Raw genomic sequence first — 11,859 nt, 5'->3', positions numbered from 1 at the left:
GGCGATACGAGAAGTCGTCATGCATTTGAGTTCAAAGGTCATATGTCATGTTCGGAGTTAGTTGGGTCGTGCACGGGGGATTTTGTGATTTAAGCCTGATATTTTACATGCTGTAATTTCGTTCCAAATTACAGCACCATAATGGTCTCAAAGACAGCTGTTGGGATAGCAGCAGGGATTGCTGGTACCCTCGTTCTGGGGTACTGTATTTATTTCGACAGAAAGAGGAGGAGTGATCCACTTTTCCGGCAGAAATTGAAACAGAGTGAGTTACTTTTTCATGACTTTTCGGCTTCCTCGACCAAATCGCCCCTATTGATATTAGAAGAAGATGTCGCCCCATAATTTACATTATTGCACAAGTTGGGGGATTTTTTTATATATTTAAATTCTTGTTTGTTTTGCATTGACTTTACTCAATCTACAGTGTTGTATTAGTACCGAGCGACCTACAGTGAAATAAGTTTGGAATGGATGATAGCCCCGCTTTTGTTTTGTGCCATGCCAAGCTGCAGCCTGCAGTGCAGGTGAATGCTCGGATTCTATTTCTAGTCTACGAACTTGTCCACAAAATTTTAAATAATTAAGTTTTTGGCCTGTTGGGTGGCTATATTTACAAATTACACACAAAGTCACATGGATCCCATACAATAATTCAATTGATAAAGTTATTTTTCATTCATGATTAACTTTAAAACTGCGCTAACCAAAAACATTTGAAAGATAACAATTAGGCCTAGCCCTAAGTCTTTTTTAAGAACAAATTCTGTATCGAACTTTAAAAAAAAAATGATCAAACTGCCACATTTTTGGTACTTTCTTTTATTCTGTTTCTACATAGACCCAGTAACTGGTGCGTTGTACTCCTTTTTCAATTTTTTTTACCGATATAAATGACAAAATTTCGAAAAAAGGAGTACGTAGAGCGCCCCAGTGACCGGGTCTACATCTCCATAAGTTTTTTTAAAAAGAATGTTCAAGATTGTGTATGTTGTTGTTGAATGGGGTTGGGCTTAGTTCATGAACATTTCAAGTATTCAAATCGCTTGAGTAATTTGTATGTAAAATAGTTGGAACTTTAAAACAGACATTTTTCATTGTCCGGCCGAAACTCTGGCTCACTCCTGAAAGCCTACAAACAACAAAGGAACTAAAATTAAAAAACGGATTTAAAACTTACTGTAAAGACAACCATACCGTAAGTTAACCCTGAGACCGGTTCCTCTCTAGGCTAACCATTCTTTCAGTGTCAACCTTTCAGGAAAACTAAAGTGGAAAGCGTATTTTGACATGGGTTGTTATTCCTTAATACTCCAGAAAATACAGGAAAACACTGGAAAAGAAGAAACTTCCAGCAAAATACCAGTGCTTAACAAAAAAAAAAATACTGTATTAAAAGTGTGAGGGCAAGGGGAGCTTGCGTTGTCCAACATTTTGGGGCTTAATTTTATAGCCCTTAATATAAGAGTCTCAGGTCTGTAGGTCAATATGCAAACTGTTTTAAACTGTATTCAACTTCTCCAAGTCCTCCCTTTCCTTGAGGTGATACTTGAGATACTTCTTTGTGCCATGTGCCACATTAAGATAGGGCACACAGCTACTCACACTTTACAGTTTGGTGCTAACATTCAAGGCAATTGTTTATTCTTTATCCAAGTACTACTTGGCTAGTCAGAAAACCCTAGTTTTCAAACCTGAATATGAATACCCTCTAATCCAAACTATTCTTGTTTGTTCATTTGCAGGGAGGGAAAAGAAGAACAAAGAAATTAAAAACACAACGGTCGGTGATTCTTCTACCACACTTCAGGTGAGTTAAACACAACTTTACAGCGGTTTTCTTTAAACTGCTATGACTGTAACCATTTGTGAAAAGGTCCCTTATTTGTGAATTTTTAAATTCAGTACAAATTTTCCTATTTCACACAATTCAGTGTTGATAAGTTATTTCACCATAGTTATTTGCTACTTCGGGCATAGAGTAAGGATCATGGAAGAAGTTTGAACCTCCTCATGGTCAGTACTCAGTAACAACTGAGAATGGGATCAGAGCCTCACACAAGCTTCCCTATTTAGGTTGTGCAGTGGCTACATTTCATGCTGGAAAAGGGCAGCTCATTTGCGCCCTGTATTGTCATAAGTAAACCATTTAAGTAAACCAACCAATGTGTGCTAGCACTGTGTCCTTGTTACTTTCCCGAGTTCTGTGAACAAAAATCACAGGTATAATATTTGGGTGGGATTCAAACCTACGACCTACATGTGTGCAATTTAAGAGCTGTGTCTTACCAACTGGACCACCAAGATTGCCTGGCAGCTAGAGGCAGTTCGAATCCTATATTTTAGCAGCATGTACCGTAACGATTTAATAGATGTTAAATTTGCATCCCCAATGCATATTTATTATCTAATAAACATTTATAAGTGAGCCATTGTCATACGTTTACAGTTGAGTTAATCCTGGTTCATGAACACAGTTACGCTAAGAAACAAAACAGAAAGGAGTGGAGAAGTCTTGCCCATACCCAAGCAAGTAGCTCGACATAAGTAAGTGAGTCAGTAAAAAAAAAAAAAACAGTCAGAAGTTGAATGATGAAATTTTGTTTCTTCCTAGTTGCCAAATCTGAAAGACCCTGAAAGTGTACAGAAGTTTTTCCTCGCACAAGTCCAGGCAGGAGAAGAGCTGTTGTCTCAGGGTGAGTGTTTTTCTACTTAGCCTTCGTGAGAAAACTCTACTAGTGTCGAAAATGTCAGGCCATTAAAGGCACTGGACACCTTTGGTAATTTTCTAAGACCAGTGTTCTCACTTGCAAGCTTGCTCACTTGGTGTATCTCAACATATGCATAACATAACAAGTCTGTGAAAATGTGGACTCACTTGATCATTGATGTTGCAAGAAAATATATAAAGAAAAAAAGCACTCTTGTTGCACAATTTTGTTAGCTTTCAGATGCCTAAAACAATATGAAAAGACTTCAGGCCCAAAGCCTTTTACTATTTGAGTGAGAAATTACCTCTTTCTCAAAAACTATGTTACTTCATAAATTCATATGGAGCCATTTCTCACAATGTGTTATACCACCATCAGCAAGGTAGTTTTCATGCTAACATTTATTTTGAATAATTACCAATAGTGTCCAGAGCCTTTAACTATGTTTTGCACTTATTAGTACTGCATGGACTTTCCCTCACATTGGCAAGAAATCCACCAAAGGCACTATGTTGATTGGGTCTTCAGTCCCTACTTGACTGCGTGGGTTTACCCTGGAATAAAGTCTCAGGGCTTTTCCTCCAAAACCTTAAACGAAAATTTCTTCATCATTTTCTCCTCTCGTTTAATTTAAGCGTTGAGAATATTTCTCCAGATCCACAATATCTAATAGCAGGTTTTGATTGGTTTTGGTTTACTCAGTTTTTATGGCTTTGCATTATTGTGTACATATACAATTATCCACAGATTCCACTGATTTGAAAGTTTAGTAAGCTGTATTGCTCGGATTTTTTTAATGAATCATGAGATGTTCTTGGTAACATTAATGCAGGGAGTTCTGGTTTAACAATCCCACCTTAGTTCCAAGACTGCTTGCAACAACTAGATTTTAATGTGCAGTATGTGGGCCGGACTTGTGGTCGCAAGTCCAAAGTCGTTATCTTGGGGTTTGAATGGATTAACCCTTGGCCCCTTTGAGCTCAATGCCAACATCATCTCTATTTCTGAGAATTTGTCATTTGCTTTGTTGTACGTCTCAGGTGATTTGACTGCGGGAACAGATTGTCTGTGCTATGCTGTTGCAATCTGTGGCCAGCCGGAACACTTGCTTCAAGTCCTTCAGCAAACACTTCCTCCAAATGTGTTTGACATGTTGGTACACAAACTACCATCCGTCAGCCAGGTAAGAGTAAATGAAGCAAATGTCAGCCTTCTTGACGAGGGCCCAATTTTATTAAGCCTGTAAGCATACAAATTTGCTAAGCAGCTAAGCACAGAAAAATCTTGCTTGACATGAACTGCTTACTAGCCAAAATTCCATAGAGTTAACAATATTGCAACTCCTACCCCACTCATTTTAGGCTCGTTTTCGGTTGATAAGCAGTTTGTAACATTTAATTCTTGTTTAAACAATTTCCAGCCTTATAGAAAGGCTATGGTCAAAATGTTGAAGTTTAAAAAAATAAATGTTTAAACAGAAACTTTAAAATGATAAGTGTTACATAAACTTCTTTAGAAGTTCATCTGCATGAGGATAAAAACCGATCGCACCATTCCTAGTAAGTAGGTTTCTTATTTATTTACCCTTGTTTCGATTCCAGAAATTATCAGCGATGATAACAACAGATGGAGCCCCAACACCACCAGCACCAGCCGCGATTGTCGAGGTTTTGGACGATCTAGAATAAAATACAGCTGGATCAAATGTAGTCTGACCTTCTTCATCCAGTCACTACCTATGTCTTGTTAGACCACTTCACAACGGTAGTCTGAAAAAAGTTTCTGTGACCACGTGCGAAATGATCTAATTTTTCAGAATTTTTGTTTTTCGCTTCTGGAGTATTTTTTTTTCCTTTTAAAATATGGTTGCCACAATGAATCTCTGACATTGTCGTGTGAGAAAATTTAGTAGGTACTCATCATGATTCGGTGGATATAAACGTCAGCTGTCCACATGCAAGCCAAAAGTTTAGGACAATCTGGAGTTGTTCCGGGTGTTTAAAAACATCTGGCGTAAGTTTGTCTATAGAAATTGCAGTTAACACGCCATCCGACGTGAAGTGGTTAAATGAAATAGGAGAGTTCAAACCTATATTTAATGCCATACAAAGCATGACCCACTCTTATGTTGAAAGAAATAACTAAGAACATCTTAACCTTCAAGCATTGGGTGACATAAGAAAGCTCAGAAGTAAATCTTATCTTCAAGAAGTTTCATTTTATTTGTGCTTCACTACAGCACACCACACTATAAGAGATGTACATGTATGTATATAATTTTATATAATTCCTTAACTGTTCCATGTTATTTGATTGTAAAGAAAAATGGGTAAACATTTGGTTGACAAAATAGCGTTGTATTTCATGACACACATGACAACCTAGAACAAGGTTTGGTTTTAATCTTGGGAGAATGCGTTGTGTACCAGCAAACCATCCATTCATTTTTGTAGTTTTCCTGTTTTTACATCGGATAACAAGGACCATTTATAGAGTTACTGAATATTGAGCTCTTTCATTTTTTGTTTGCCGCGTTCAAAGGATCATTTTGTAAAGTATACAGGGTGATTAAACAAGAGTGCAGCAACAAAGATTAAGTAGGACTTTTTAATTGCATATATTTAACATCTTTATTTCTATTTGCCATGTTATGTTATTTTTTTTATATATTAAATTTGGGTTGAACAAAGAAACATTTACAACAGCAGGATTTGAACCTGTGACCTCCGGATTAAAATGCCAGCACTCTACCAATCTTTTTAATAGGGAGACTGCCAACATTTGAGTTAGTCGGTTCAGTTGGTAGAGCTTGGCATATTATTCTGGAGGGCACAGGTTGAAATCCAGTGTATGTCAAGTTTTTCTTTGTTCACCCAAATACAATTTTAAAAATTCCAAGTCAGTTTTCCTTATGGTTTATCTCTGAGCAAAATCTTGATACAGAAAAATGTAAAAGAAAGCAAAACTGTAAATGAACAAAATATTACTGTTTTCATCCAGTCTGGCTAATAGATTCAATGATTTAAAAACATAAATTATACAAATTCAGAACTCTGACTACTGAAGATTGATTGTGTTTGTTTCATCCGTACTCTTTTTCTGCCTGCATGCTGTATACCATGTCATATGAAAGACATGGAGTTTTTAAACCTTTGAGACATTTTGTATTGCAATTTTTTGCCCTGTGTTTTGTATAAAGCCCAGTTCATACTTACTGCGAATGCAAATTTTGACATCTCAATTTGCAACGAACAATTTGCAACAGCAGAATATTCGCTGCAGAAACAGCCCTGTGAAGTCAAAATTCGCCTCGCATTCTCAATACACCGATCCAGTAGGCTCCGCCCACGACACACGTGTGAGCAGGAACACGTGGGGCTCTCCAAAGCCTTTCTGCACAACTCTGCCGCACGCGCCAAGATATGCGCACGCATGTCGGACCTTCGTTGCGTTGTGATTGGTCAATATGCAATTGGACGGAGCTTAGTGGATTGGTCTATCGCAGGAAGTATGAACTGAGTTTTAGTCGGTACCCAAGTCTTCCAGGGTTGGCTGTTGTGATATCAGCTTACCCAGTTGTTTAGTGTCGGTTGTCAGAACAAAAAGCAATTTAGTAAATTACTTGTAAATACTTCAGAGATATTGGTACTCTTCAGACTGCCTGGAGTCTGAGCAGAATTGGTTTGAGCAGCTGAGTGTAGGGATCATTTGCCTTGTACAATGTTACGCTAAGCGAAAAGGAGCAGGACACCAGTCATAAATTGTACATGTGAAATGGTACTTTTGCTGGTATGCTCATTGTGGTAAGCATACTTATTTTGTGCTGAGCTACTTTTTGTACTTGAGCAGCTAGCTCTAGGAAATTTTGCCCAGGTTGATTTTTCTGTTGGGCTAAAACTAATAGTAGAATTATTTTAAGCCTTTTAAGAAGAGTATTACACTGACAATCATTCCTAGATGTGTTGCTTTTTTGTTTCCGCCTTTTCTTTCATTTTGGGAAGGGGCATCTCTGAGGGTATGAATGATCTTGCTGGATCAATAGAACTTATGCATTGATGACTTCACACTGCCATCCTAGAGGTGTTAAGATGACAAAACAATGGGAAATGCATGGCTGTGGAATGCGCATTGAGCAACCTTCCTTTGATCTCTGTAGTCATGTCTATAGAACTAAACTAAATTAACATTCAGAGGGAAATTTATCTTGACTTTAAATATTTATGACACTGCAATAGAGTAGCTTATTGTGTTTACAGGCAAAATTCAAACTAGAGATCGTAAAACAAAGTGCTTGCAATATAACTTAATCCCACTCTTGTAAGTACATGGGTATTTATAGTGTGTTGTGCTCCTGTCAAACCCAGTACAGTGCAAGACACTAAGAACAAGTAAATGACTGCATGTTTATTTTACTCTCTATCTTTTGGTTGGACCAAATTATGAAAAATATGTTGTGCACAAATTTATTAGTAATATAGGTAATTAGAAATGTCTTTTGAGTAACTGGAACAAAATACAATATTAAAGATTGTGGACTGTTTACTGTTTTAAAATTAACTAAGTTTTGAATTTGAAAACTTCTGTTTTTGTTGATACAAAACTGTCCAGTTCTCAAAGCACTAAGATTTGTTTTAAGATGAGTGGTCATTATTGCCATAGTGATTTGTATTGTGACATTACACTTTGCTAATCAGTTAAGATTCATTACTTGGCTCTGTGTGAAATGTAGCCCCCTTTTCACTCACAGATTTAAAGGTCATTTACAATCAGCTTTTACTGTTTTGCCAATACATTAGACTCTTTCGAACCTCTCTATCACTGGCCTCACCAGCCTCCCACCCTGGACATTTAAGAGGTTTTTACATCATCTGCTTTTGGGTTTTCAAAAGTAGCCTGCAAACTTGCAAGATAAGATTTCCAAAACTGTAGGGCTATCAAGGGTTTGTCCTTAACTTTTTCAGCCAGCTGGACCAGGGCCCAATTTCATGGCTCTGCTTACCGCCGAATTCTGCGCTTACGATCGCGATTCCCCGCTTCCATGCAAGCGCCGAATATCTGCGCTAGCCTTGTAAGCATAGAATGCCTATAGTAACGTGAAGTACGCACGCGCAGAAGCCAAAATTTGCCGCTAACTCGTGAAATACGCTTGCTGTAAGCACAGAATTCCCTGCTTCCGTAAGCGCCGATTCTGTGCTTACGGTAAGCAGAGCCATGAAATTGGGCCCACGTAGCTTGTCATTTCACTGGTCTGCCAGCTTTGTTGGGGACTGGTCCATATTTGGAATTTCCTTCTAATTTGTTATAAGCATGGCACTGTGTAGTTGAAGCAATATAAACAATTAGTGGTTAACATATGTAGCAGTGGCATGCAATCAGCTAGCCAGTCGGATTAGTTGGCATAAGTCTGACTGGTCCACAGGTGTTTTAACTGGCATTTGGCCAGAGAACACCGTTTTCCGAAGAGGTGCTTATAAATGCTTTTTAGAAATTATTGTATATTGATTGGGTATTGAATGATACAAACACTTTAACATACTTTACAAAGATGAAAATTGACTTACATTATTCTAATTTAGGATTTACAGCAACTTAATTAACTATTGCATCCTTTCTTAGGTGGAATGTATATTGATGTAAAATATTGGCAGATTGTTAAAGATTTATATCCCAACCTAAATAATGGCTTCTCATGCTTTAAGCCTTTTTGAGATATTATGGTAGAACCAGGGCAGTATGTCATGTTGTGGTTTGGGCAAATTGGTCTGTAGACATAGACACCCAATCCAGAGTACACTCCTTAGTTTGCGTCATATCGCAAATGGGCTGTTGGTTTTGCTTCTCTTTGCTTTTCTTGCATAAATTATTTTGTAACTTTCTGTTTATTTTTGGGTAAAATAGACCCCTTGTATTGACCGCTGAGGTCAAACAACAGAAAAGCCGACACGTCTTGTACAATTCTCAGCCATGATTAGATCTTCACTGTCATCTCCTCAGTGAGGGTGCTGTTTATGGTCTTGCAGGGGACCTATTGAACCGAGATATAAATACGCAATTAAAATTTCTCTCTTCTCTTGAAAATAAAACGTTTTTTTATGAGCCCAATGTGTACCTCAATTGGTTGTAAAATAATAAAAGAAATGAAAGAAGAAATTGATAAATTTAGTTGAAGCTATCCTTCTTGAACCATCTTTTGCCAAGTGTTCATTGTTTTTGAGAAAGAATAACCATGGAATAACTAGGTTAAATTTATTTGGAAGTCCAATGAAACAAAATGGTCAAGTTTCATAGCCTCAGTTTTTGTTTGGAGTGGAGTTTGCCACCAAATAGTGTTTTGCTTTAGATACTATTAACAAATTCCAACTAAGTTCAAATTCCGTACTCATTTATTGGCTTGACTGACTTTTCAGAATGTGGTAATTTCATTCATCTCAGCATAGAGAATGGAAGGAAATCTCTGTAATCAATAAAGTTTTTTTTTTTTTTTACGGATAGTTTTGTGCTTAAATTGTTCTCTTTGTGTTGTGATGGTTAAAGTAAGAGAAAAACTTGTTTTTTCCAAAATATTTTATTTAAAGTATAATTATGGTCACGCAAACATGACATAATCCATACATCTAAACATCTTGTTTATGAAACATACTTTTTTTTTTACAAACATTGACCAACATATTCTGCCAAGAAAAACTGATAACTGGATTAATATTTATACTGACACTGATTAACAAAAACCATGAAGGCAATGAATCGGAAACTATTAAACTGAAGCCACCTTTTATTTTGCCTAAACATGCACAACTTTCTCAGGCGGGATCATTCAAAAGAGGGCGCCCTATAGTAAGAACCAGAATCACGATTTTGAGCTAACCTCGTTCACCAGGAAACAAAATGAAATCATCCCCTTTAGTCAAGGTGTGCGGGTATGTCCCGAATGGCGCGGTGAAACCCTAACACCTAACACATGGGACATGCGCCTTTTGCACCAATTGGTGCAAGTTCCAAAACCATTGCTAAATGTTAGAGAGAGAATACAAAATACTTAAAAAAAAGTCTCTCTGTCGTTTGAAAGCAAACAAAATATATGTATATTTTTTGTGTGGAAGGTGGGCCGTTTGAATTTGAGCTATGGGCTTTATCCCAAAAAATAAACTCACTCGATCAGACTCCATCTCGAAAAAATTGCCTTTGGCCTTCACCTTTTATAACAAGACGATAACTCCATAATACGATCCAATATAAAGATAGAAATGTCAATATTTGCGCCCAAAACAACATCACAGTCCCTTTCCTCTTAATTATTGGCATGAGAAATAATGGGATCGTCTTAACATTCATTATGTGTCGCTTGTTTTGCACACTACATAATTATTGCCACAATTTTTCTCTTCTTTTCTTTTTCTTGTGATAAGCAGAGGGGTTCCTAACGTGCACTGCGGAATATTCTATCGAGAAAACAAGTCTTGATAAGTAGATTTGTTTGCAGTTAAATTGATTTCACTTTGTCAAACTAGAACCAAACAAACTAATTAATTGCCCCAATCTTTCGATCAGAAGATTTCCTGTTCTCAAAATACCATACGCACCCTTGCACCTCGCCCGCCTCAACCCCCCGGCTTCCACACCACACCCACCGTACCTGCACCACCCAAATCTCGGACCCATCCCTCTCCCACCATTTCACAAAACCTAGGCCAAATAATTTCGTTATTGCTTGACAACCGACACTAATTTTTAATGTCAACTGGAACAGCACAAAATTTATTAACTGATATTTTGTGTTCTTCATTCTACAGTTTCCTAGATGATTGGACACCCAGTGATGATGTCGTAACTAAGGGGTCACGGGGCACGCCCCCCCCCCCCGTCCAGGCCAGATGTCATCATTCCTCATTTCGAAATGTATACTTTTTGTTATTATAGACACTGGACACCTTTTGTAATAAAGACTAGTCTTCTCACTCTTGGTGTGTCTCAACAATATGCAGTAAGTGCCTTTAAAAATACAAAATCATAAATGTTACGTTATAAATAATAAATAAAAAATCCTGAGCCTATCTCTAATTAAATTAGAGATAGGCTCATGATTTTTAAAAAAAACTTATAATGTAACATTTATGATTTCGTATTGTTTTCCCTCAGTTGCATAAAAAACATCACTAAGCGCGCCGAGGGCTTGTGGGGTGTTGGGAGAGGGGTAACGCCTATTGAGGGTGCAGAAAGACTTTCACTTTTTTTTTCAGGTACGGGGCACTGACGCGTGATCAAAAATGGTTTTATCGCAGACACATCCATAATGACATCGTGCCTACGCGGTTAATTAACTTATCAGTTCGTTGTTTGTGGATGTTGTGTGTTAAAATCACGCACTCTGAGCCTAGCTTGTATAGCAGCCTAAGTTCGTTACATCCTTTTGTGCCCACGTAAATAATGACATGATTTTGCAATGAAGGTGGGGGGGGGGGGTATGTAAAACACTTGTTATTGCTTGAGATATAATAATGTCCACGGATTGCAGGCTTCTTGTTATATGCAGGGGGAAAAAAAATTAACTTATGCATGACATCGCCTTTAAGAACATCCACCATTAAAGGTATCAATACTCCCGTTTAAAATTCCGACTTTGGCAATCATAATTGTCAATTAAATATTAAAACAAATTAACAAGCAATAATTGCTCTCTTAAGGCAATTATTCATTATAATTTGCCAATTTAAAAGACTGACAGTAAATTCACTTTTAATAGCGCAAAACGTCTTCAAACTTTGCATCCACAAGAAAAGTCACCAGCTGTGAGCCGGGATAATCCCCATCCCATAAAGCTATGATACTTGCGACCCTCCCCAATAAAAAAAACCTATGCTAGGTACATGCATAATCTTTACATCGAGGATGAAACCTGGCAATTAGCTGTTTTTTAATTGTGATCCCGGTGCCTGTCTAGAGGCGGCACCGACCGATAGGCGGAGTACAACAGGCCATCATGCAATGTATGTTTGAGATCCGTTTTTGTGTACAGTATATTTTTTTGTTGGTCGCATTTGACCTCTGTACCGGCTACGTCATGAATACCGCTATCATCCGGGAACTTCTTTTATGTAAGCCAATCACACAAGGCTATACGCGTCACATGGTCTGACCTCACGGCGAACAG

The 11,859-nt window shown here is 37.7% G+C and overlaps 1 protein-coding gene across 1 annotated transcript; it reads left to right on the top strand.

Annotated features, from left to right (window-relative positions):
- The first annotated feature begins 50 nt into the window (after positions 1–50).
- Positions 51–9,167, top strand: LOC139950082 (mitochondrial import receptor subunit TOM20 homolog). The gene is made up of 5 exons (XM_071949044.1): positions 51–265; positions 1,746–1,810; positions 2,615–2,696; positions 3,752–3,894; positions 4,313–9,167. The coding sequence occupies exons 1-5, from the start codon at positions 142–144 to the stop codon at positions 4,397–4,399; spliced, it is 501 nt and encodes a 166-aa protein (XP_071805145.1). The 5' UTR covers positions 51–141; the 3' UTR covers positions 4,400–9,167.
- Positions 9,168–11,859: the final 2,692 nt, after the last annotated feature.

This window comes from Asterias amurensis, chromosome 1 (assembly GCF_032118995.1).
Source record: "Asterias amurensis chromosome 1, ASM3211899v1".
Lineage (NCBI taxonomy): Eukaryota > Metazoa > Echinodermata > Asteroidea > Forcipulatida > Asteriidae > Asterias > Asterias amurensis.
Note: the sequence above shows the minus strand (reverse complement) of the source record. Positions and strands in the feature narration are given on the sequence as shown.

Bases quoted from the DNA above. Each gene is read 5' to 3' on its own strand.
- LOC139950082 (XM_071949044.1), top strand. From the start codon at position 142: ATGGTCTCAAAGACAGCTGTTGGGATAGCAGCAGGGATTGCTGGTACC. The intron at 266-1,745 runs GTGAGTTACTTT...GTTCATTTGCAG, and splicing joins CCGGCAGAAATTGAAACAGA to GGAGGGAAAAGAAGAACAAA. The intron at 3,895-4,312 runs GTAAGAGTAAAT...TTTCGATTCCAG, and splicing joins AACTACCATCCGTCAGCCAG to AAATTATCAGCGATGATAAC.